This window comes from Armigeres subalbatus, chromosome 3, assembly GCF_024139115.2.
Source record: "Armigeres subalbatus isolate Guangzhou_Male chromosome 3, GZ_Asu_2, whole genome shotgun sequence".
Taxonomy (NCBI): Eukaryota; Metazoa; Arthropoda; class Insecta; order Diptera; family Culicidae; genus Armigeres; species Armigeres subalbatus.
Genome location: NC_085141.1, coordinates 42,147,327 through 42,173,750, shown reverse-complemented (window position 1 = coordinate 42,173,750; position 26,424 = coordinate 42,147,327). Strand labels below are relative to the sequence as shown.

At 41.9% G+C, this 26,424-nt stretch overlaps 2 protein-coding genes and 1 long non-coding RNA gene across 3 annotated transcripts; 1 reads left to right on the top strand and 2 right to left on the bottom strand.

The window, feature by feature from the left end:
* Positions 1-1,049: 1,049 nt before the first annotated feature.
* On the bottom strand, positions 1,050-1,647 carry LOC134226795 (uncharacterized). Its single transcript, XR_009983558.1, has 3 exons — positions 1,554-1,647; positions 1,414-1,491; positions 1,050-1,358 (listed from the first exon to the last, which is right to left on the bottom strand). It is a non-coding gene; the product is annotated as an uncharacterized LOC134226795 (long non-coding RNA).
* A 10,223-nt stretch (positions 1,648-11,870) lies between these two features.
* LOC134227680 (integrator complex subunit 4) lies at positions 11,871-15,044 on the bottom strand. The gene is made up of 3 exons (XM_062709338.1): positions 14,859-15,044; positions 12,419-14,800; positions 11,871-12,346 (listed from the first exon to the last, which is right to left on the bottom strand). The coding sequence occupies exons 1-3, from the start codon at positions 14,907-14,909 to the stop codon at positions 11,936-11,938; spliced, it is 2,844 nt and encodes a 947-aa protein (XP_062565322.1). The 5' UTR covers positions 14,910-15,044; the 3' UTR covers positions 11,871-11,935.
* Positions 15,045-21,939: 6,895 nt separating this feature from the next.
* LOC134225935 (charged multivesicular body protein 2a) lies at positions 21,940-23,339 on the top strand. The gene is made up of 2 exons (XM_062706381.1): positions 21,940-22,656; positions 22,719-23,339. Exons 1-2 carry the CDS (start codon positions 22,105-22,107, stop codon positions 22,872-22,874), a joined length of 708 nt encoding a protein of 235 aa, XP_062562365.1. The 5' UTR covers positions 21,940-22,104; the 3' UTR covers positions 22,875-23,339.
* The last annotated feature ends 3,085 nt before the right edge of the window (positions 23,340-26,424 follow it).

The following is a 26,424-nucleotide window of genomic DNA, read 5'->3' as shown; positions in this document are numbered from 1 at the left end:
TTTTATTAATGTATTCCCGAGGGATGTTCACAAGACATTTTCGAACAAACCCCTAAAGGAACTTATCGTGAAGGAATCGACAAATGCTAAATTCTAAATGAATTTCCGTAACAATTCCTTGAGATGTTTTCTAAAGTTTTAGCAAAGAATTTTTCAAATTGAATCCTGGAGGACTTTCCGGAGGATTTTCCATGGAATCTATGGAGAAATTTTTAATGGAATAGGTACCTGAAGGATTGTTGATTGAATGGCTGAAGCAATTTCTGGGTGAACTTGCGAAGGAATTCTTGGAGGAATTTCATTAAGTAATTTACAGCATTGTTTTGTGAAGCCACCAAAATATTCTTTAAAATAATATTTTTCGAAATATTTACTTTTTTGAATTGATTATTTTGCTGCTAAAATCTATATATGGCACGTTTGTTTTTGCCTGGAAATTAATGTAAAACACCTTGAAAAAACCTGGAAAAATCAGGGAATTTTGTTTTTACAGATGAGTAGACACCCTGTTACAGAATCGAATCTCCGATTCGCATAAATGTAGGAGTTGTGCGCTTCATGACGCATGGTTGTGCCAATAATGCGCACTACTCACGTTCTAATTGCGACATCAACTTTTCCAATTATTACGTTTTTAACTAAAAGCTGTATAACTCACTGTAACGCGGTGTTCTCAATTGTATTACATTTTCTCCTATTTTAAGAGAAATTGGCTTTTGGCAAGAAATCACAAAATAATCCGAATAATCTAAATTATATTAATTATTTAAATAAAAATAAGTCTGAACAAAGTCGGCAGACCAACAAAGTGGACCGGAGCGAGCGCGCGCGCTTTGTTGGTCTACCTTGTTCATTTGGCCTTATGTGGTTTCGGCCTTTTGTGATTTGGCCTTTTGTGCTTTCGGCTTTTTGTGGTTTCGGCCTTTTGTGCATTCGGCCTTTTGTAATTCGGCCTTTCGTGATTCGGCCTTTTGTGATACGGCCTTTCGTAGTAGACCCGTTTTATTCTACCCTCTCCCAACATAAAAATGCCTACAAACATGGTTATTTATTATTTATTACAAGACTAAGGAATGTGCAGTGCATAGAAGTCTTCTCCATTCAGCACGGTTTATGGCTGCACGACACCAACCACGCGGTCAGCGGAGGGTCCGCAAATCGTCCTCCACCTGATCGATTCACCTTGCTCGCTGTGCACCTCGCCTTCTTGTTCCCGTCGGATCGTTGTCGAGAATCATTTTCACCGAATTACTGTCCGACATTGTGGCTACGTGCCCGGCCCACCGCAGTTGGTACGGACGGAAATCTTTTCGGACATCTACGAGCAAACTCGGTATTTTGTTGGAGTTAGCTTTTAGCTAGAAAATTCATTTAATTAGTTTACGGTTCATTTCTTAGTTCAAATTTACTTACATTATTTGTCTCATATACAGACTTATCCGTCGGTACGTAACAACTATGCCTTTGTCCTCTAATTTATGTTTTCTATTCCTGCATGTTTATTAAATTAGTTTTTTAAGTTATCCTGTATTCTAAGTTAGCTTTATACTCACAAATCTTGTAGTTTAAGTAGTAACAAATTTAATCCAATAAGATAATAGAATAGTAACAAATTTATTATTAAGGAATTTCAACGATGTGCTTTCAGATGTTTACGAATGTTCTTGTTCTTTTTTCACGTTTTCGTTATCTGTCATCTATGCAGCGATCCTAGCGGCCGATGATACAGACTTCTTAGATGGATAATGTAGAGTGCGATGGATAGTGTTGCCAACACTTTCCTTTCGAAAACTCCAAGTGTACGTTGGCGGAATCCAAAGTACGTACGTTTTCCTGCCATGATGCGTCTAAGAATTTCTCTAATGGTATCGTTATCGAAGGTCACCAGTGATCCCAAGAACACGAATTCTCCAATCACCTCGATTTCGTCACCACCAATACAAACTCGTGGTGGGTGGTTTACGTTGTCCTCTCTTGAGCAGACATTGAAAAAAATTAGCTCATGAGTAAAAATCGACTAAATTCATGCCAACTTGATGCTCTACTGCCGCCTAATCGATGATGCTTCCTCGATCGTTGAAATTGAGAACATTTACGTTACTAAAATCGAATGGTTTTTGTTTTCTCATGATACTTCAACATTTCTTCACTTTTTGTGACGCTAGACACACTGTGACCCTTTTTACGCGAATTTTGAGTTAACACTAAAACACTTTTTAGCCGGTTTTTTTTTAATGTTCGTTGTTTTCGTGGTCTAACAAATTTCTTTTACGAAAATTTCGATATTCAGGAGTTTTTCTTGAAAAAAAGTTTACGGTTTAAGTTTCGACTAGATGCTGATGTCATATTAGAAATTTGGAGACAGTACTCGTCGATAGAAAATCCTTCCGCACGCGATGGCATATGCGCAAATCAAACCACCTTCCTTTTGCCAGTGGAGATATATCAGCTTCCACACTGATATTCTTCCCTCCCCGCTTCAAACGGGAGCTTGGCAGAAGGAAGGTCGTGTGATATGTGCCATCACAAATATTGCCCTCCGCTCGATTTCAAATCGACTTCTATAAAAAAAAACATTCTTCATGCCTGCCGTATCCTAACGGAACTATCAATTCTATACTTTCGCCTCTAATTCTATCATGAACATGTACGTCTAAGTTTGGAAGATGATATTAGCATTTCCATATCATTAAATCAATTGTTTACAATAGTTGTTTGAAATCTAAGAGAGTTTACTGATCGATTCATACCAAAAAGTTATTGGCTTCTACTTCCTGACCTCTTTTCGTGACAATCCCAAATTTGAAACTTTGGAATGACCCCCCTATCTTACCGAAAAACGTAATTCTACGTCAAAAAATAAAAAAAAATGTGTTGCTAAAATCGAATGTTGCCAGCACCGAATGGCGTCTGTACTTTGTTTTCGACGTGTTGATGACTAGTCCAATCCGCTAACCTTCGCTTTTCAGTCTGATGTAGGCCTCATCCATCCTCTCAAAGTTACATGCCATAATATCAATGTCGTTGGCGAAGCCAAATAACTGGACGGACTTCGTGAAAATCGTACCACTCGTGTCAATCCCTGCCCTTCGTATTACTCCCTTCAAAGCGATGTTGAATAGCAGACATGAAAGACCATCACCTTGCCGTAACCCTCTATGCGTTTCGAAGGGACTCGAGAAATGCCCCTGAAACTCGAACTACGCACATCACCCGATCCATCGTCGCTTTGATCAACCGTGTCAGTTTATCCGGAAATCCGTTTTCGTGCATTAGCTGCCATAGCTGGTTCCGATCGATTGAATCATATGCGGCATTGAATTCGATAGATAGATGATGTGTGGGTACGTTGTATTCGCGGCATTTCTGCAATACCTGACGTACGGCGAACACCTGGTCTGTGGTAGAGCGTTTACCCATAAATCCCGCCTGGTACTGCCCCACGAACTCTCATGCAATTGGTGTTAGTCGGCGGCATACAATTTGGGAGAGTATATACCTTGTAAACGGCGTTCAGCAATGTGATTGCGCGGTAGTTGCTACAATCTAGCTTATCCGCCCTTTTGTAAATGAGACACATCGCCATTCGGGGTGATCTTTGTAATGCTGCCGTTACCTTTTGATCACCTTACGCTCGTTTGTAAGAAGGTTCCAGTTTATGTCCTTCTACATATCGGGTTGTGACACGTGGCCCTTACGTGAACGGTTTAACTTCTCATAGAACTATCGTGCGTGATTAAGGTCATCTGCCTTTTTCCCGCTACTGCCATAACTGCACGTAATGTTGCAATGCGCGTTACCGGAGCAAAAACGTCCAGATAATCGATGTCATACCTTTGGTTGAACCCTTGGGCTACCAAACGCGCCTTATGCTTGACAACCTTGCCTATCGCGTTCCGCTTTAATTTGAATATCCACTTGGATCCTATTACCTTTTTGCCTTTCGGCAAGCGCATCAGTTCCCATGTTTGGTCCACATCATGGGATTGCATTTCCGCGTCCATGGCTTGCTTCCACTCGGTAATCTTCATTGCTTCTCTGTGACTCGTTGGTTCTGCCGCGAGATATTCAGCCACACCGACAACAAAATCATCAAACCGGCTCGGTAGCACGCCTCGCGATTTTTGATTTTCACGATGTCGTTCATGATCCACATTGTCGTCCATATTTCCTTTTTCTGGTTCATCCGAATCGAATCCGTGAAAATACTCCTCTCCTGACCCATCCATCGCATGGTCCAGCCACGATGACTCTTGATGGCAGTCGGTTCTGCAGGTACGCTGCTGTCATCACTGCTTCACCCCAGTAGATTTTTGTCATGTTCGCATCTGCTAGCATGCAAATAGCCATCTCCTGCAGCGACCTATTTTTCCGCTCGGCTACCCCGTTTTGTTGTGGTGAGTACGACTAGTACGACGAGGTCGTGAACTGAGCTTTTAATCCTTCGCTTTCGTAGAATTCTTGCAATTCGCGGTTTACAAATACACTGCCTCCGTCCGAACGAATCACAAAAGGCTTTCTACCGAATACGTTTTGAACCATACGAACGCATAACGACTATAATAGTCATCGATAAGAGTCATGATGTAGCGATTTCCGGATGGCGTCGTTGTTTCTATGGGACCGCATAAGTCGGTGTGGATTACCTCCAGGAGGGGCGAGGTGCTTCTTTCGAGTTTCGCCGGAAAAGGTTTCCTGGCGAACTTGCCTTTCAAGCAACAATGGCAAGTAGTTCTATTGCCGCAATAATTCAATTTAAATCCACTTACCGACTTATTCCGGGGTCGCGATGACCGATTCTTCTATGTCACAGGTGCTGGCAGTTTCCGTGACAGTTGCTGCCTTTTCTGGCACCTTGGGCCAATCTAAGTTGGGTATAGACTGCCCACTTTGTCTCCAACGACGAGGATTTCACTAGCATTTTTCACTGTGAGCATTTTTGTACTTTACACTTTTGTCTTTCGAATTTCTGCCCTTATTTTCCAGGCTTCTGTTCGCTTCACTTTTCGTAGACAACCACTTCTTACAGTTCTTTTTAAAGTGTCCCGGTTGTCCACAGAAAAACATACTTTCTCTTCTCGTTCACCACTCGCATCCGATTTCATCGCTTTCAAATCTCGCGACACACGAGCACCACACTCGAGGCGCTGGCTGTACACGTCTAGCAAACTTGCTTTCACCGACGCGACAGTCCAATCTGCATCCGCCCGAGTTTGCAAACTTTGCACGAGAGTATAATACGACGGCGGGACACCCTGGAATATCGTCGCTATCTGTAGTGGCACATCCAAATCCTGACCAGCCGCTGCCAACTTATCAAACAGTTCTTCCATGGAATTTAAATAATCTTCCATGCTTTCACTTTCACTCATATTCGCACCGCAAAGCAAACTCAAATAATGCACGATAGTCGACATCGTTGCTTTTTCGTGGCTTTCTTTGAGCGCCTTCCACATTGCGCCCTTAGTAAATACTTGTTGCATTTTTAACTAACTTGAACTGGCTCTCTTCAAGGAACAGTTCAATCAAGAGTTCAATGTTTGCCTGAGCCTTTCGTTCCTTATTCTGCCACTCATCCGTCTCTTTGTCCGAATCCGGCTCCGATGCATTCACCACTTCCCACAAGTCTTCTTTTTCCAACAACCACTCCATGCGTTATTTCCACGACTCCCAATTTTGTTGGTTCAACTTCGAGAAGGTAATCTTCGCAGCGTCCGCCATTTTGTTCGAACCCGATCATGTGGAAGAAGCTTGTCGAAAAAATGCTCTCTTTAATGACTACCGTTACACGCGAATTTTCTTTAATCGTTCACTTTTCACTAGCTGGGCGCATAACCTGTGGTGGAATTACGACCAACAGGGTAGCAAAACTATCAGCGAAAATAATACGGAAAAAGGAAAAAAAAGTAGCAGAAATAAAAAAGTCACGACGGTTATTTAACTTTACTGAAACGTTTATTCTTAAAAAGTGCAAAAATACGAATGAGGCATAGTGAGGAAATGCATCGTCAGTACGTCGCTGTTATATGTACTGCCGCCATACGCATATTTGTCCCATGTTTGCTGGGATTTCTATGTACATAGGACAGATATGCATATAACGGCAGTGTAGTAGTGTCATCATCAGTATGGAATACACGCTTATACCAAGCCAGGTAGAAGGTAATCAGTGTCTACTCCCACAGGGACATCCTGGCTACGAACTGCCGATAGACTGAACAATAGGATGTCAGTAGCCGCGCATGTTACGATTGTTCGCCCTCGTGCGGTGTTGCAGAAATCTCGCCCATGCTGCATTCTTCTACTAACTGCTCACATTTGCCGTCATACCAGTCGTTTCTCTGATCCGGGCGGGTGCAGCGGTTGCAGTGCTTCCAATGGCGGATCGAATATCTCTCCAGGCATCTTCAAAAGACGCCTAGCTGCTCTTTCGTTGGGAGTGCCACTTCCAGCTGCTGCGCGTAGTCTTGAGCTAGTCTAGCGTCTTGTAGCCGCCCAATGTTTAGCCGCGGCGGACGACTTCGACGCGTGTTGTACACCGTCGAGAGTTTTGAGCGCAGACATACTGCAACGAGGTAGTGGTCAGATTCAATATTGTCGCGCTCTTCTCAAACGCTCAGATCTTCGCGGTGGTAACGCGCAAGCAAAGATTGCGCAGCAGCGCGCTCATAAGCTTTTCCACAGGGTGCGAGTCTGAGCTGTTTGATTTTTTAAGCCGCCGAATGGGGTTGCCATAGCTGAATAGCCGCCGTGTGTAAAATAAATGGGCGCACTCCGGCGCGATTCAACGGAGGCTGAATGAGATGATCACGATCCGAGTGTTTATCATGGGATGCATAATATTCGCACTGCGGTAAGTGCGTACGTTCGTGATGTCGGAGAAGAATTTACCGTCGATTAGAGCGTGGTCGACTACCATTCCGCGGGAGGCTGCAAAGTTTATGCATCGTTGGCCGTTGTCGTTCGATACGGTATGCAGACTATCCGGTCTATACACTTCCTCCCTGTATACGTGAGCATTGACTCCCCATTAGTTATCGATTGAATTGAAAGATTTTCGCTTATGGTAAACAATGCAACGAATTTGTCTACCTACATGGTTACGTGGAATTTATTTATTTATTTATTTCGTCAACCGACGTAGACTAGTACAAATACATATACATGTTTTTTTTTCTTTCGTAATGCTATAGTAGATTATGAAATACAATAAAAAACATTTAAAAAAATATATTTTTTTGATAAAGTTGTTTGTAATTATGAATTTAAATTGTTGAATTCCTTATGTTCGTGTTTTGAAAATATTGTTTAATGTTATGCCGAAACATTGTTAAGTCAATAGCTTCGCAGTGTTAATTATAAACAGCCATCATTCGGTTAAGAGGTCCAAATTTGGCGTAATTTGTTCGGCGGTGGTTAGTGAAAAATAAAGTCCTATGTCGAAGTAGCCGAGAAGGTATGTAAAAATTTAATTTCGACAAAATTTCAGTTGAGTCAACACGTTGAGATACTATATCGTTAACAAATGAAACCGTTGCAAACTCTCGACGGTGTTTCAATGTTTGTATGTTTATAAGCATGCAACGTGATTCATAAGATGGAAGAGGAAATGACGTCCAACCTAATTTACGAAGAGCGTATAGTAGAAATTGTTTTGTACTGATTCTATTCTTTCTTCATGTGAGGTTAAGTAAAGCCTAAGGCGACCATACAATGCTACAATACTCCAGTATGGATCGTACATATGAAATATATAGTGTTTTGATTGTGTAGGGATCCTGAAAGTTGAAACAGAAGCGCTTGATAAAGCCTAGCATATTATTAGCTTTGTGAATGATTGTGTTATAGTGATCAACAAGAGTTAGTTTTGAATCTAAAATCACTCCTAAATCCCTAACTCTTTCACTTCTTTCTACAGTTTTGTTTCCTAGTACAATTTGTGTATTTCGTGTTGTTCTTTTCTGCTGAATGATATGATGTTGCATTTCTTTACATTTAGTTGCAATAGGCTTTTTCTGCACCATGTATAAAACATCTGTATTTCATTCTGGAATACGATAATGTCGCCTTAATTTTTATTTCCATAAATAACGTTATGTCATCGGCATAAATTAAAAGCTTTATATTTTTCAGAATGATTTACATACAATATAAATAAAAGAGGGCCAAGATGGGAGCCTTGTGGAACTCCTGAAGTGACTTGAATGGGATTGGATTTCTTTCTATTAAATTTAATTATTTGTTGCCGGTCTATGAGGTAACATTCAAGCCATCTAAGGAGTCCTGGCTCAATTCCATTTTTTTTTGCAATTTGAAGAGTAACAATGGAATGTCAATGCGATCAAACGCCTTGTTAAAGTCAGTGTACAGAGCTTCCACGTAGTTACCATTATCCATCGCATGAAGAGTATAATCAATGAATTCTATTAAATTTGTAGCGGTTTAGCGACCTTTAAAAAATCCGTGCTGATTATTTGTAATTCTGTTTTAAGTTGTGAACATAATTTTTCAATTATAATAGATTCAAAAAGTTTTGGAGTGTAAGAGATAATGGCTATTCCACGATAATTACGAATGTCCGATTTTTTGCCCGATTTGAAGATGGTCACAAGCTAAGAGCTTTTCCATACCCTGGGAAAACTTCCGGATTCCAGTGACAATCTGAAGAGCCAAAATAAAGGTGCCGTCAACTCATTAGCCAGACTCTTCAATAATACCGGTGGAATGCCGTCAGGACCAGAGCCTTTAGATGCATCTATGTTTTTAAAGCGTTTAGAATATCGTTTACCATGATCTGATTAACACCAATATCCCTAGCAAATTCTGGGACATGCGCAAATAAATCAAGGTCGCGATCTTGTTTCGAAAAGGTGGTGTATATTTCTTGGAAGAAATCTCCAAAGAGATTACAGATGTCTTCCGAGGAATTACCGACGCGTTCATCTAGATACATGGATGAGGGAAAGTTGTCTGATTTTAATTTTGATTTTACGTAATTGAAGAAGTTCTTTGGGCATGACTTTATTTCGTTTTCTGTTTTCGTATTATACTCTTCAAATGCTACATCAATTGCTAGTTTTAATTGATCGCAGATGTCTAAATATTTTTCCAAATTTTCATTCGAATTGTCTAGTTTGTAATTTTTATGTAATTTTTGTTTGCGATTCCTTATATGTCTTATGTTGTCATAGTTTGCTTTATGGTAATCAAGGAATTCTTCGAAGTCACAGTCGCTGGGTTTTTGATAATCATGAACAAACAGAGAGTATTCAATAGCTGTGTGGAATGTTTCGTTTTTCCATAAGGGATTCAATGATTCTGACACACAAAAATCTTCCTGTATATTCGTTAATAGAAGGTCTAGGTAGCAGTTCTGTTGATTCTTAATATGATTGATTTGGTTAAGCCCTAAGCTGGCTATTCTATCAAATATAAACAGTAGTGTTTCATTTTCCCCAACAACTGGAAGTAGGATTTGCTCATTCTCTGAATCCGGAATAAAGTCAGCGGTGCGTTGATTAAAATCACCATAAATATGTACTTTGACTTCAGGTGGAAGTTGCGATAAAATTTCTTCCGCAGTTTTTAAAAAGCTTTCATAAGAAATTGTTTGCGCATGGTCTGGTGGAAAATACACAGAAGAGAAAACATGGGTTTCTCCTGCATTATTAGATTTCACCCAGACGTGTTCGAAGTTCTTGTATTTTTGGTAGTTATTATTTCTGAATCAAAATTTGTGGAGATTGCAATTAGAACTCCACCGCCAGACTTTTTGTTAGATTCTGAGAAATCGCGGTCATCCCTGAATACATTAAAGCTACTTCCAAAAAGTTCTTCATTCCTTACGCTTTCATCCCAGCTGGTTTTAGTTGCCAAAATAACCGAAAAGGACGAGCTTAAAATGTTATTATGAATTTCCTTAATTTTCGCTGGGCTTTTCATGCGATTGAAATTTTGACAATATATCCAAATTTCAGTCGCATTCTGTTTTGGTGAAGAAGTTTTTGGAAGTACGTCGGTTGTAAAAATATTTACCTCTTTCTCGTCGAAATGAGTCGTTACTTTTGAAAATTTGGATTGTGAAATTTGTTGACGCTGTCCCTTATGTGTTGCAGATGTTGTATTCTCAGGTTACTAAGATGACGACGGTAAGATTCCAGATCATCAATTGTCGCCTTCTTAGAAACGCCATACTCCGCATGCACATCGAAGAAGATTTTCCGAAGTTCCTCATCTGTGGTTGGAAGCCCTTGTGATGCCAGGATGATTTTGGAAAATGATGACTCCTTGTCATACAAATATGCCAGATAAAGACGCACGATATACATTATTTTCGGGTCCCGTAGTCGAGCCTTCAGGAAACGTCCGTCTCCGTCAGCTGATTGTTGAGTCAGGCTAACTATAGGTGGACGCATTGGGTCAATTGACCATGCTGACGCTGAATTTGTCGTTGTTGTGGTTGCATCAGCAATTTCCATTGGTAGCTGTTCGAGGTTGTTGTCATTTGAAATTTGTTTGTTTTGCCGGTATGGATTTATAGTCTCGCCCTTCCTGAAGTTGATGAATTTGGGGATCGAGAGGCCTGCTATTGGATGATCGATGGTTGATGGAGGACCTGCAAATTGTTTCTTTGCATTGGCCAACAGTTGTTTGTCCGAATCATGAAAGCGTCCGTGAACAGTTTTTCCATTTGGATTTTTGTTTGATTTATGCTATTTTTGAATGATGAAATTGTTGTTTTCTTCGTTTTCGGTTTCGTCTAGCCTTTGCTGCAGCCTTTTCCTGAAGTCTCCGAGTTCGTTGTTTGGCATCATACGTAGACCAGTCCGGCCTCCAGCAATATTTGTTTACAAAAAATCGCCAACCAGATAATGATTGGTCATTTTCTGGCAGGTCCAAGTTGCTTTTTACAGTCTGATCCTCGGTTAATTCCTCCTCTAGAGTCATCAGATGTGGTGTATGAGTATCTTTGACGTAATTTTGTTTCATATCAGACACAGTTGTGGCAACACATTTCACTTCCTCGAGAATTTCCAAAAGCTTCGAGTCAGATGGAGGTGATGATGATGTTTCGGCCAAATTTAAAATCTGTTATATTATTTGCTATACTCGATAGCCGTTCGTCCAATAATTTTGTTATTTGACCTGACAGAGTTAAATGCGATTCTCTGATGCCGGTCATAGTAATTTGAGCCTGTGAGTCATTCGACTTCACGTGCTGGTCAATTACACTGCATATGTTCGCATTGTTTTTGGTTATTCCTACCAGCGTGTCTTTTACGTCGATCAGCTGGTGCTCTATGTTGTCGAATAATTCTGCCACTAAGCTAAACTTTTTAAGGTCAGCAGCGATGCGGTGGTTGGTGTTCGTTTGCGCATGAATAGCATCCACCAGTTGTTCTTGTTGATAAAGTAACTTTCTCACATCGGCTTCTTTCCGTAAGATGTCTTGGCAGTTGGCGCACATGGGCACCATAAATGCGGTGATTATATGCTCGCGATGTCGTTGAACACCGATGCAGGCTGCATGGTATTTCTTATCACAAAATTCACACTTCCATAAAAAGCGGTCGTCGTTAATGTTGCACGAAATTACACCGCACGACATAATTAAAGATTCTACGTGACACAATTACTTAAAATTTACGAACGCGGTTCAGTTAAAATGGATTAAGTTAAAAGTAAAATATAGTTACTACGCCGCGCTACTGCACGAGTGGTTACGCGGCGATAAAAAAAAATAAAATTAAATAAGTGCGGAGGAAGTTGGAAACACAACCGCACTCGTCAACCACTCGTGAGGAAAATTGAAAGGATAAACATGTTTTTGCAAAGAAAGTGATATTAATCAAATAATAAGGAATTTCTAATACAAATTTTATAACAGAATTCTATTGCGCATTAGAGCACCTACTTCAAGTCAATTACATCCTCCTCAAATCCCTCGCTTCACCGGCTTGGGCGAAAAGTGCACCTTAACCGGTTTGCACAATTCCAGTTCGCTCCCCGGTCGCACCGACAAACAAATGCTTATATCCACCGGAGATGCCTCAGTCCACACCCCATGGGACAGCAACACAGTCGTCCGCAGACGCCAATGCGACTGACTTTCGCCCTGCTCGGTCATGATCTTCTTAAGGTCCTTCTTTCGCGGCACAATAACGTGCACGTTCTGATCCGGATATTTGATCTTCAATCGGATATCTTGTCGTTGACTTTCCAGCAGGTTCTCCACTTCGGCGACCAACGGCACAGCTGCAATCAATCCAGCCGTTACTTTGATTACATTGTCCGAGTTGAAAGACGACTCCGACGGTTCCAGGATGCGTGATTTGCACATCTTGATCTGTTATAAAATATTGTTTAGGGGTTTATGAAATATGGTAATCAATCGTAGGATTAAATTATAAGAACTTACGTTGGTATTGATTCTGGGAATCACAACCGGGGGAGCAGCTTGCACTACGGGAAGAATTTCGCGGAAAACCCGACCTGGGCGAGGGTCACCGATGGAGGCTAGTTTAGTTAATATAGAACTGGTAAAAGAATCCGCCGAGATGGAACCGTTCTCTTGCAAGAAATTGCTAGCATCGGCCGCAATATGCAGTAGCAGTTGGCAAGGTGCCAGCGCACTTTGCGATCGATCCTTGACCACCAAAACCAAATTTAGGGCACTTGCCCGCAGGCACATCTGCTTCACTAGCAATTCGTCTTCTAATGTAAGACTAGAAAAAAGGTTTTGTAATTTTAGACATCTGCGAATTAACTGACCAAGACAGTCTTTAAGAGGTGCCTTCGTAGGTTGGCCGGTGGTTGCGACTTGAAGCTGTTCCATCAAAAGTTGCGTTCCGAGAAATACGGCGGTAAAATTAGCTGTTCCAGAGAAAGATGGGTCAATTTCCGCTAGGCGATCAAGAGCTTCTTGAGCCGTCTTCAATAAGGCTTGGCGTGCTTGCGGAGCAGAATAGGCCAATTGGATGTTATTCAAAAGAGTTTCCAAGAATTGTCGTGAACCAGTGGATCCGGTTAACGTAAGTTCGGTGGATTGTCCACCGAGATTGAGATGGGGTACGAAATTCGGCATTGTGTCCCGCAGATAGGCATAGTGCTTGATTATCGTCTCTGGGAAAAGACTTAGCATTGGTGGGAGATATTGAGCTGCATTGAACAACATAATCAAAATGCAAACATATGAAGGATCTTCCACGTCTCGTTCTGCGCTATCGAAGAAAGGGTGGTCCTGAAGTAATTGTGGAGTAAGCGACATGCAGATCTCAGGATGTTTTTGACCGACCCGCTGCATACATCCAAAAGTAGAAAGCCGATCTTCGGGATATTTGAGAAGGACATCGAGCACCTTCTGAACTACCAAAGCCAAACAGGCTTTGGTAGAAACTTCACACGCACCCAACATAAGATGAAGTCCTTCTCTTACTTCTACCGAGTAGTCTTCCAAAGAACTTAACATGGTTTCCAGTTGGTCCTCTCGTAGTATAATGTGCTTTGAGATAGCCGTCAAACTGTAGATCGCCCTCAGGCGAACCTCTTCTATTTCGTCGTTGAACATATCTACCAAGAAATCCAGTGAAGTTACCGCAAAAGGAGGATTCCTCAAAGCCAGCTTACACATCGAATTGACAGAAGCCGTTCTTACTTCTAGGAATTCATCCTCTAATCCCTGAACAAGCGCACCGCATGCTCCCGATGCCATCAGCGAAACTGAATCCGCATTCACCATTTCTTTAGGAGCATCATCTGCCCATTTTTTCCCGCTGGACCATTCTCCACTGGTAAAGTGCTCCGCATTTCTCTCGTGTAGACTTTTCTTCCTGCGCATGTTACTCATTAGCTTCTTATCCAATGTCTGATGAAGGAACTCGTCGCTCACCATTGTCATTCCGCCTAGGAGGTCTGCTGCTTGTGTCCGAACATTCATCGACAAATCACAAATAGCGTTGCATACCTTTCCAAACGCATCGTCTATCAATCTGATCTCCTGCTCCGACTCCGCAATTTTAATACTATGCTCCGGATGACGCACTCCCAATTCGTAAACCATCTGCAGCGCTTCTTTTCGAACGCATTCGTAATCATCCGTCAAGGAACTGCATGCTCTCGAGTAAAGCGACGAAGGCAGGACAACGCCTCTCTCCCCGAGCGTCATCATTGACCTAAATGCCTGCGCTCTCACTCGTGCATCCGGTGAATCCGTATACTTTCCAATCAACTCCAGACTCTCCTTCTCGGCATCGGAAACCAGCACAAATCCTCCGAGAAGCAAAATGGCATGACGCTGGACGTTGAAACTAGGCGAAAACAACTTGCTCTTGGCGAAGAACACCATCTTATTCACATACGCCACTGTCGGATTGCAAGCCTTTCCGATTCTCTCCAGTCCCTGTAAACCCTGGGAAATCACTTTCGCAGAAGTCTCCCCTTTTAAAAGGGCAATCACATCATCAATCAATTGGGGGCAGTCGATTCCCGTCTCGGATGCCAAGTCGCCAAAGAGCGACAAAACTTTCACCCTTACCGCAGACTCCGGTTCCCGTCGGAAGTGTTCTACCAACTTACGAACCGCCTCCGGGAACTCGCTTTCGTCAAAAAGCATCGATTCGGATATTTTGATCAGCACTTGCAGGGCATCATTGCTGTTGGTTGTGTCTTCGAGCAGGTTAACGTAGGCAAGGATCGATGTTGGTATGCCAACTATCTTCCGGGCGGTAAGGCGGATTCGCTTGTAGATCCGAGCAGTTGTGCTGCTGCTGCAGGATGACCCCAAAATCTGCGAAGCTGATTCCTGTTGGTAAACAGAAAGTAATGCAACAAGATCGAAATCGATTATATTATTAACTTACCTGAATTGTTTGAGAAGGTTCCGTAAGTGGTCTCTTCGCAATAAGAGACATTTTTAAATGATTTCCAATAATTTTGAAGCAAAGTATAGCATTTATACGTTTCTGTTGCGACTTAGCTCAGAACTGAGTTGAAATGCAAAACGATCGGCCACTTTTCTGCATTTTCCAGTTTCCATTTCTGCATTCTGCAGTTTGCATTGGAATGTAAATAATTGGAAAACGATAGCAGCGCTCCTGGTGCTGGGTTCGGGAGATTAATGTGTGGTTAAGGTGAAACCTTTTTTTCGAGCTTTTTTTTAAACTTTATCCAGCATTTTACTTTTGGTAATAGCCACCGCAATTTAAGTCTTTTTCTCGATTTGACGTTTGGCTTGTGTTGTTTGACATCGCAGCGGCCATCATCATCATGAAATAATCATTATGATGATGAAAACGTGTTTGTGTCAAGTTACACAAGCCAAACTTAAATCTGTTTCCACCCAGATTTCCACCCTCCTAAAGTGAGTTTGATTGTGGCGGCCATTAGCGCTCGTAAAATGCTGAGTCAAGCTTCCGTAATAAAAAAAATATTGTAACCATGCGATAAATTTAATTATTATTACAATAAACTCTACTGTTGCTCACAATGGAATAACATTTAAGAATATTGTTTTCCACCATAAATCTTATAAACGATTCAAAGTTAAAATAAGAAAAAGACAAACAACAGTATTAACTTTGACAGATCCTACAGCACAGCATAGGAAGATAATTTTAAAATGCTTACAATAAATTCTCGCTTAACTTTTCAAAAGGACCTAAGTAACATTTTTTTCATGAATTAATTTGAATAGCGCAATCAACAGAAAAACATGAAAGCTTTTGATTGCAGTACTCAAATTAATTCATGAAAAAAATGTTACTTAGGTCCTTTTGAAAAGTTGAGCGAGAATTCTATTTTATTATTATTTATTCAGACTAAGGCCGACGTGGCCTGTGCGGTATATAAGAGTCTTCTCCATTCGGCTCGGTCCATGGCTACACGTCGCCAACGGACCAATCAATAAGCAAAAACTGCCGCTATGAAATGAACAGATCGCGCCACCGTAGACATGTTCTGTCAAACACACACGAATAGAAATTTGCGTATACAGTGCCGCCGTTGTTTTGATGCGGTGAGTGGAAAATGAGTTACCTTGATTGATCCACTACGCAGTCTACGGAGGGTCCGCAAGTCATCTTTCACCTGATCGATCCACCTTGCCCGCTGTGCACCTCGCCTTCTTGTGCCCGTCGGATCGTTGTCGAGAACCATTTTCACCGGGTTACTGTCCGACATTCTGGCTACGTGCCCGGCCCACCGCAGTCGTCCGATTTTCGCGGTGTGAACGATGGATGGTTCTCCCAACAGCTGATGCATCTCGTGGTTAATTCGCCTCCTCCACTAAGATGGTACGCAGCACTTTCCTTTCGAAATCTCCAAGTGCGCGTTGGTCCTCCACGAGCATCGTCCAGGTCTCGTGTCCGTAGAGGACTACCGGTCTAATAAGCGTTTTGTAGATTGTCAGTTTGGTACGGCGACGAACTCTATTCGATCGGAGCGTCTTGCGGAGTCCAAAGTACGTACGATTTCCAGCCACTGTGCGTCTCCGAATTTCTCTGCTGGTATCATTTTCGGCAATCAACAGTGAGCCCATTTACACAAATTCTTCTACCACCTCGATTTCGTCACCACCGATGGAAATTCGTGGTTGGTGGCTCACATTGTCTTCTCTTGAACCTCTTCTTATCATGTACTTCGTCTTCGACGTGTTGATGACTAGTCCGATCCGCTTAGCTTCCCTCTTCAGTCTGATGTAGGCTTCCTCCATCTTCTCAAAGTTACGTGCCATAATATCTATGTCGTCGGCGAAGCCAAATAGCTGGACGGACTTATTGAAAATTGTACCACTCGTGTTAATCCCTGCTTTTCGTATTACCCCTTCCAAAGCGATGTTGAATAACAGACACGAAAGACCATCATCTTGCCGTAACCCTCTGCGCGTTTCGAAGCGACTCGAGAATGCCCCTGAAACTCGAACTACGCACATCACCCGATCTATCGTCGCTTTGATCAACCGTGTCAGTTTATCCGGAAATTCGTGTTCGTGCATTAGCTGCCATAGCTAGTCCCGATCGATTGTATCATATCGCTAATCCGACGACTCGTTATTCCGGATCTCGCTAATTCGGAATTTTCCGGATTAAAAAGTATCAACACCCCAGGCAACACCCATTTAAACACATTATGCTGTCAGTTTTCAAATTTGTGCTGTGATTTTGTTTTGGTTCATTTGTATGCTACTATATCTGAAACTTGATTATGCATATGTACAACATGTGATAGATTTAGTTCGGAAAAGGTTTTGGAGGGTAACCGCCCCTTCGGTGGGCTTTGATCCCACGACCCCAGTTCGCATGACAGGTGCTTTCCCTACTAAGCTACGAAGGACCTTCGTCGTCCACCGCGGCTTAGCGGGCACTGATGAAACCAAATTCCCAGCACCAGGTACCAGCCGATCTCTCGCAATACATTTTCAGAACTAATGTCGTTTTCGTTTATTCCGAACGGTGTACACCGGCGGTGCAACATTTGCCACCGCAAATACGAACGGTTTGGGTGCAACTTTTTGACTGCCAACACATCTTTTCGATGGTGTTGGTGATGTCGTCAATCAAATTTATCAAATATCATATAGCGAGTAAATATTATTGAGATTTATGTAAGGATGTAATATGATTATGTAATATTTTTGTTTTGTTTTTAATGTTTTTTTTTTTTTTTTAAATATCTACTTTATATTACACAAAATGTATAAAGTAGTTTCTTATGCGTTTTGTTTATTGTTTGTAACATATTTAAATGTAGAAAAATCTTCAAAAAAAATGCCCTTGTAGAATTTGATAAATTGTGAATGTTAGAAATTCATGAAATCTAGCCGTTTATATTTATTTGAAAACTATTAAAAACGAAGATCGATTCAAATACCGCCATCGGGGGTGACGATGAGTTAAGAATGAGTCATCGCTGTTACTGGCAGCCAAGAGGTCCGATAACAAAATCGTTGGAAAACGACTCTTATGGTTAATTAGTTTTCTTGCTACTAAAAACATTTTAAGTTGTTGACAGTGACCTATTTTCAACCCCATTTGATTCTTTGTCACCCCCAATGACGGTATCAAAATGATTTTGGTTTTGAGTTTTACCAGAAAACAATGCCATACGAGTTTATGGACTTCAACATAAATTTTCATATCTCTACGTGATTGATTTAAAAAAAATCTAATACGTTACGTTACGGATTTACTTGACATTTTTTCCTTTACTTCAATAATTTCATATGAATTGAACATACATATATAAGTTTGTTAGATTAAATTAAATATAGAAAGATTTCTCTCTATCTTTTGTTGATTTTGATATATTTATTTAATTGTAATTAAAAAATAACTATTAATTAGAATAATTCATTAATATTATAACAAATTGTACATTTATAGAAAATTCTTTGCAGCTATTGATTCTACTTCAACAACATTGATACACATTATTAAATATATGTAATATCAATGATGAATAAATATCAGCAGATAATAAAATAAAAACAAAGCCACCCGAAGAACCTAATAAGAAACGCAGTAGGAAACTTATGACAGCTCCGCATCGTATAAGTATTGGTACCACGCGGTGCTTACCCGCTACACTCGCTTCGGGTTGGGTGTAGATTTTTCTGCACCGGTGGCAAAAAGGTGCAAAAACGGAACTGCAGCGTTTTTAAAAACGAACGATTCCAGTGCAAGTTTGCCTACACCGGTGCAAGCGGTGCGAATAAACGAAAACGACGTAACTCTCTCATATGTATTTTTGTACACATGCCAACCATTTGTATGGATTTGACAGTCGGATTAACGAGAGAAACCCCGATAGTCCGGCCATACATTTGTCGGATCAGCGGGGGTATACTGTACTTGGCGAATGGCGAATACCTGGTCCGTGGTGGAGCGTTCGACCATAAAACCCGCCTGGTACCAAGGGGCACGACACTTCCGCTTTTTTAGAAAAAATCACTAAAAAACCCTATCAAACTAAACCCTTTTTTTAATATCCTATCTAATTCGTCCAAGCGTGCACTTTCATGGCATATCCTTTAATATCTGTTTCTAACCCTTCATATTCCTTCCAAGCATTTGTCAAAATTTGACAAATCAACTCAGATATGACAAAGCAAAACGATGCGATGAAACAATACAAAAGAGATACACAAAAACAAACATGATTTTTTTTTCTTGAGCAAGGGTAAACGGAAATCAGACACCTACCTGAGGAGGTTCACGGGTAGTGTGGGGATAGGTGTGATATTATTTCTCACCCGACACACTAAAACCAAATCCGAGATCAAACTTTTCCACTAGTCCGTATAACCGGTCCGCAGTTAAAAAAAAAACACCAGGAAGGACTATCAAAAACGCTCATACTTATGCTAACGCACAATGCATTATAAAACACACAGCATCGACTTCCAGGTGTCAACTTCGCCCCCCTACGATCGCAAATCGTGATAGTGACCTAATGGTCTCTCGTTTTGGAGAAAAGGAGAAACTTTCGGCAGCCGACAGAACAGAAACCGGGACAGGAACACCTGATATCAGATAATTTGTTCATTCCGTTCGAAAACTATTTAGTTCCTGTTCCGGTTGCTGTGCGATACATTTAATTTGCTTAGTCAAACAACATTGTTTAGAATAACATAAAAATAAAACCGAGATTATTATTTCCTTTTAGTTTATCATTCTGACAGCATGTCAAACGGAAATATCTTTAAATATCCGTTTCCAAGCATTTCTATTCTCTTGAAAGACAGTCCAACTCATGCTAATCTTTTCTAAGACACTGAAAGTAATGTGTAGAACAAATATTTCAAAAAGTTTGATGAAAAGGGTCGGAATTTTTTTGAGAATTTTCTTGTGTCGTCCCCCTTGCCTGGTACTGCCCCACGAACTCCTTTGCAATTGTTGCTAGTCGACGGCATAAAATTTGAGAGAGTACCTTGTAGGGCGTTCAGTAATGTGATTGCGCGGTAGTTGCTACAATCCAGCTTATCGCCCTTTTTGTAGGTGGGACACACGACACCTTCCATCCACTCCTGCAGCAAAACTTCCTCCTCCCAAATCTTGGTAATGACCCAGTGCAGCGCTCTAGCCAGTGCCTCACCACCGTGTTTAAATAGCTCTTCTGGTAGTTGGTCAACCCCAGGGGCTTTGTTGTTCTTCAGCCGGCCAATATCCTCCTGGATTTCCTGGAGATCCTGAGCAGGTAAAATTAAGTCCTGCGCGCGTTCTCCCAGGTCCATCTTCGTCTGCCACTCATAGAACTACGTTCTCATAGAACTCATACCACTCATATGTCGTTTTCGGTTTTAAACCTGGGTCAGGTCCGACCCCGACTCTGAATAACCGAACGAAAAACGAATCGGGGTCGAGTCAGTATGATTGTGTTAGTGAGAACTCAAGCCCTATCATCTGTTTTGTTTTCTGTTCGTACTTTTATCAGCTGGCAGAAAGAGACATTTTTATCTATTGAATTTTGTTATTAGTGTTTTTTCTTGTTTTATGAATTATGGGGGAAATCAGATGTTTCTTCAGTCAATCAAAAAAAAAATGTGGTTAGGAGCTTGTGATGAATCAATGACAACGGCAATGTGGATTGCCGTGAAAGAATTTTGGCGCTCCGGAACATTGCCAGTAATTATGACAATCCGTGTTTCCCGATAAACTATTATGCTGATTCTATATGGCTTTTTGGGTAACAGTGATTGTGTTACAGTATAGATTTGAACTTGGAGCGAACCTCATTCATTTGGGTCAGATCTGGTGCGGATTACCGAATAACCGAACGTTTTGACAGCTGTTAGAGCGGATCCAGGGCAGAACTGGGTTCGACCCGGTTCGACCCAGCAATAACCGAAAACGACAATAGCCATTTTACGAGACAGGTTCGATCAGCTGATCGAAATTTCGAGTGGACGGCTCGGTCTTTGTTTTGGTAAATTTGCATGTAAACCATCATCAATTCGCCATCATCATCATCATCATTTCATTCCATTTTCGCAAATGTTCCTTGTAAAATGTAAATATTAGTGTTAGGTCTCCTGTCCTTTGAGCTTTCTATGAAATGGCTTAGCACGTACTCTTCATTATGCCACCTTATGAATGATCCCATATCAAAAAGCTAATAACATTCATAAGTTAATGAAAAGTATAAGTTTTGGAATGTATGTGACTAATGCGATGTATAAGTTTTTTCTTATACATATCATTAAGCGCCTGCTTTGGCAAAAAAGTATTATAATTCTAATAAGAGCATCATTATCGGTCGCGACAGTGGCGTAGCCAGAAAATTGGTCTGGAGGGGGGGGTTTTCTGAACATATTAAAAAAAAAAAATTTCTTCTAAAACTTTTGTCTCTGGGAGGGTTTATGCCCAAAACCACCCCCGTGGCTACGCCACTGGGTCGCGAGCATTTTAATCACCCGCGCAGCGCTTTCATTTTAGTTTCGACACTCGTTTCCGTATCGGTCACTATTTTCGGCTCTCAATTTGGTTGCTGTATTCCGTACCGGTGACGTTTGACAGTTGATAGTTCATCAAATAGCAGCGCTCTTATCGCGCTACCAAATTTGGTCACCTGTCAGTCGCGCTACTGTTATAGCAGCGCGTTTAGTATCGACCGGTAAAGTGTAAAGAGCCCCGCACATAGGATACGTTTGCGTTGCGTTTGACAGTTTTCCCATGGGAAATGTGTCAAACGGAACGCAAACGTTTCCTATGTGCGGGGCTCTTTAATGTAATGATACTGCGCTGCCAAACGGCTTAAACTCACCACCGGTAATCTTACCACCGGTAAATAACATTAAATTTTTTTACGTGTAAGGTTCCAGTTCCTACCACATGGCGGCCAGCACAACACAACAAATCGCGTGCCTTTCATTAAAGTTACTCTATTTTCACTGGAAAGCAACTATTTCCAGATGTCAAATTATTTGGTCTTTTGTTTCACTGTTTTTCGTCGCTTTTCGCTTTTGCACTGCTTCGCTCTGCTTGAATGAGTCAGATTTGGAAAACAAATTAGAATACATTTTTGTTGCAATCTCCAGCCCTGAGAAATCTACGATTTTAATTAGTTATATTTATAAATTAGTGTTGTAAGTCGCAAAACTACTCAAGAAACATGGAGTGGCTATTCGGTAAGAAAATGACCCCGGACGAAATGATGCGTAAGAACCAGCGCGCCCTGAACAAAGCGATGCGAGACCTGGATCGGGAAAAGATGAAAATGGAACAGCAGGAAAAGAAGATCATTGCCGACATCAAAAAGTTGGCCAAGGAGAACCAAATGGATGCGGTTAAGATTATGGCCAAAGATTTGGTTCGAACGCGGCGATACGTTCGAAAGTTCATGCTAATGAAGGCCAACATTCAGGCAGTTTCACTGAAAATCCAAACACTGAAGTCACAAAACGCAATGGGAGAAGCGATGAAGGGCGTCACGAAAGCGATGACCAACATGAACCGCCAGCTCAACTTGCCTCAAATTCAAAAAATTTTACACGAATTCGAAAAACAGTCAGAGATTATGGACATGAAGGAGGAGATGATTAATGATGCCATGGACGACGCAATGGAAGACGAAGGTGACGAGGAGGAAACCGATGCCATTGTGTCTCAAGTCCTGGATGAATTGGGTCTGCAGCTCAATGATCAGTTGTCTGGACTGCCTCAGGTAAGTGCACATGAATATGCAGAAACGAATCCAACTGGTATTGAAATCTAACTAATTTGCAGGCTTCCGGTTCCCTGTCGGTGGCCGGTGGTGTGAAAGCCCCTCAGGCGGCAGCGATGGGAGCAGGTGGAGCAGCTGGGGGCTCAGGAGCAGGTTCTCCAGTTTCAGATGCTGATGCCGATTTGCAAGCCCGACTGGACAATCTTCGGAGAGAATAGTCTGGTGATGTGGATTAATTACTGCATAATCGATTTTACTTCATAACGGTATCGACTAGGTGGTGAATGATTAAGTGTCATCGTTTAAGCTCGATTTTCGTCGAGGAAAAGGAAGGGTGACGAATTGATTCTAGTTGTATTTGTTTTTCACATTACGATAGTAGTATATTCAAACTACGAGCTTTATTACTGATTAAAGAGTATCTTAATGTTTAAAATCTCACATATAACCTTTACTAGGAAAAATGTAAAAGTCGTTTCACATCAAGCTACTTTTTTATCAAGTAATAAAGCTCATAATTTGTTATAACCTGAACAATAACAATCTTCTATTTTGTTATTCATATATTCATGATTTATTTGCATGAACTGATTGCTTTCAATGAGAAACTTTGAAAAGGCCTTGTAAATTAGAATGTGTAAGACGGAGCTAAATTTGCAAATAAATGTCTAAACTGCTGGTAATAGGATGGTTTTATGTATTCATACTGTTCATTATGTAGGTAGATGCTGGCTTGAATAGTGATTGTTTCTTGCAATAAGGTACAAGTCAATACCTTCAATGCAAGAGATGGTGTTGATTTAGTGGTAGTAAAATCGAAATTTTATCAATTAATAACCACTAACCAGCGCAAACTAAATGCAGGAGATAATCTTTTCACCTCATACCTCATTTTATCGATTTTCAACTACCATTCTTCCATGAACTCATGGTAAACATTTCAAAACAAAGAGTAGCAGCACAGCAGGTCCATAATTTTCCATAGCTCTACGCGGTCTATACTGTCGTATGCCGCCTTGAAATCAATGAACAGATGGTGCTTTGGGACCTGGTATTCACGGTATTGCCGTTCAGTAAAGATCTGGTTCGTTGTCGAGCGGTCGTCAACAAAGCCGGCTTGATAACTTCCCACGAACTCATTCGCTATTAGTGAAAGACGACGGAAGATGATTTGGGATATCACTTGGTAGACGGCATTAAGGATGGTGTTCGCTGGAAAGTTTTCACGCTCCAGCTTGTTGCCTTTCTTGTGGATGGGGTAGGTATATGATCCCTTCCTTCCACTCCTCCGGTAGCTGTTCAGTTTCACAGATTCTGACTTTCAGTTTATGCAGGAAAGTGGCCAGCTTTTCCAGGCCCATCTTGATGAGCTCAGCTCTGATACCATCCTTACCAGCTGCTTCATTGGTCTTTAGCTGTTGGATGGGATCCTTAAGGTCACTCCTGACAGAATCCAAATTGCTCGCGTTTTCGGGGGCACACCACTCGATACGGAAGCAACGCACAACTGTCATTTTTATTTTTTCACGCATGCTGCGACGCAGCAAAGCTGAATCAACAAAAATGACAGTTGTCCGCCGCCTCCGTATCGAGTGGTGTGCCCCCGAATTTGGATACTGTCAGTAGTGACCTTAACTTCCCTCAATGTGAGGGCTGGTTGGCTTCCATCTTCCGCTGAAATGTCGTAGTCATCTCCTCCGCTGCCTTGACTTTCACTGCTTGTTCTCTGAGCGCCATTCAAATGTTCCACGTAGTGCTGCTTCCAACTTTCGATCACCACACGTTTATCCGTCAAGATGCTCCCATTCTTATACCTGTACATATCGGCTCGCGGCACGATGCGTGTTGCCAACACTGCAGCAGCGAGCGAGAACATCTGTGACGTCATAGGCGTCCGAGATAAAAGTTGCCACGGCGTCGAAGTCTGTCGCATCCACGTGTCGACATGGTAACCAAATCAACAACCATCGAAGTATGCCATGCATGAAAATCTAGAAAAATCTACACTTTTATCAAGAACTTCAAGGCCAAACCTGAGGCTAATCCCTCGACACCCAACATCCTGAAATAGTGGGGTCTAAACCAACAGCAGCAGATGAGTTGGTGGAGCCTTTCGGGTTGCGTTGAGCTTCTGATAGAACTTGCGTGTTTCTTGAGCACGGCACGGCTGTTCCATCTCCTCGCTCTTCGCTTTTTCCATGCGGCGTTTCTTCTCCTGAAAAGATGGGTCTGCTGTCTCCGCTTCCGTCCATAACGTTCCACCACGTTCCACGTTCTGCCGTGTACCTTGCTGCAGCGCGACAGCCCACGCTGCATCCTTCTCCTCCAGAATCTGTATGCACTCTTCGTCGAACCAATCGATCCGTCGACTTCGTCCCATATACCCGACGTTGTTCTCCGCTGCATCGTTAATGGCTGCTTTGACTGTATTCCAGCATTCCTCAAGAGAGGCCCCATCGTGCCCACCCTCTTAAGGCAACGCTGCCTCGCGATGCTGCGCGTATGCAGTGGCGACATCAAGTTGCTTCAGTCGCTCTATGTCGTACCGCGGTGTTCGTCGGTACCGAACATTGTTAATGACGGATAGTTTTGGGCACAGTTTAACCACCACCATCTGCAGATAGTGGTCAGAGTTGATGTTAGTTTAAATTAATGTTCACCGAAAAAAGCCGATGAAAATAATCTCACAATCTCACAGAGTTGATGTTAGCGCCACGATATGTCCTGACGTTGATAATGTCGGAGAAGTGCCGTCCATCAACCAGAACGTGGTCGATTTGTGATTCTGTCTGCAGTGGTGATCTCCAGGTGTATATGATAGGCTGTGTTGGAAGTTGGTGCTGCGAATGGGCATATTTTTGGAGGCAGCAAAATCAATTAGTCGTAGGCTGTTTTCGTTCATCAGCCTGTGAGCGCTGAACTTCCCAATAATCGGTCTAAACTCCTCCTCTTGGCCAACCTGAGCATTCAAATCTCCTATGATGATTTTGACGTCATGGTAAACACCAATGAGAATAAATAGAAGGTGAGGAAGTAGACCAAATGCAAGTGTATTAGTGGATGATGGAAAATGTAAACAGCAAATGGTGACGTACATATTTGCACGGCTTCTTATGGGAGCTCGTTCGAATGTAGTAGTGAAAGCTTTTTCGCCATACACGAAAGGCACGCACACTAAATATGGATTTCCATACCTTAGTATTTATTTTCATTGGGTAATCACGTTCCAGCTGTGCGTAGAATGCGTCCTTATAAAAGATATTTTAGTTACTAGATAAATATTGTCGCTGTCGTCGCTGTCCGGAACATCTTTTGCTGGCGAGGATAGGGGAGCTAAATGTCAAAGAAGGAAAATCCATACGATTTGACAGCTTGATACTCAACATGTTCCGGACAGCAGAACAAAGGGAACCAAAGCGACAATCTTTATCTAGTAACTAAAATATCTTTTGTCCTTATCATCATCAGTGCTTCCGGAGTGTGGGCTATGGACGTTGAATATACTGAAGTTGAAGAACCGGCCTTTGATCCTCAACCTGCACATTCTTTCATTGATCGGCCACCACCCGATCACGCGCCTTTGCATATCGCCCATCACTATGAAAGCTGTTCCCAGCTCGTGTGTGTTGCCGCAGCTCTGGTAGATGGTATGACTACCTCTAAACGTTTGCACCATTGATCCCTTCCAGCCTCCTGCAGCGCTACGATGCCGAATCCACGGTCCTTGAGCACATCGGCGAGTATGCGTGTGCTCCCGATGAAGTTGAG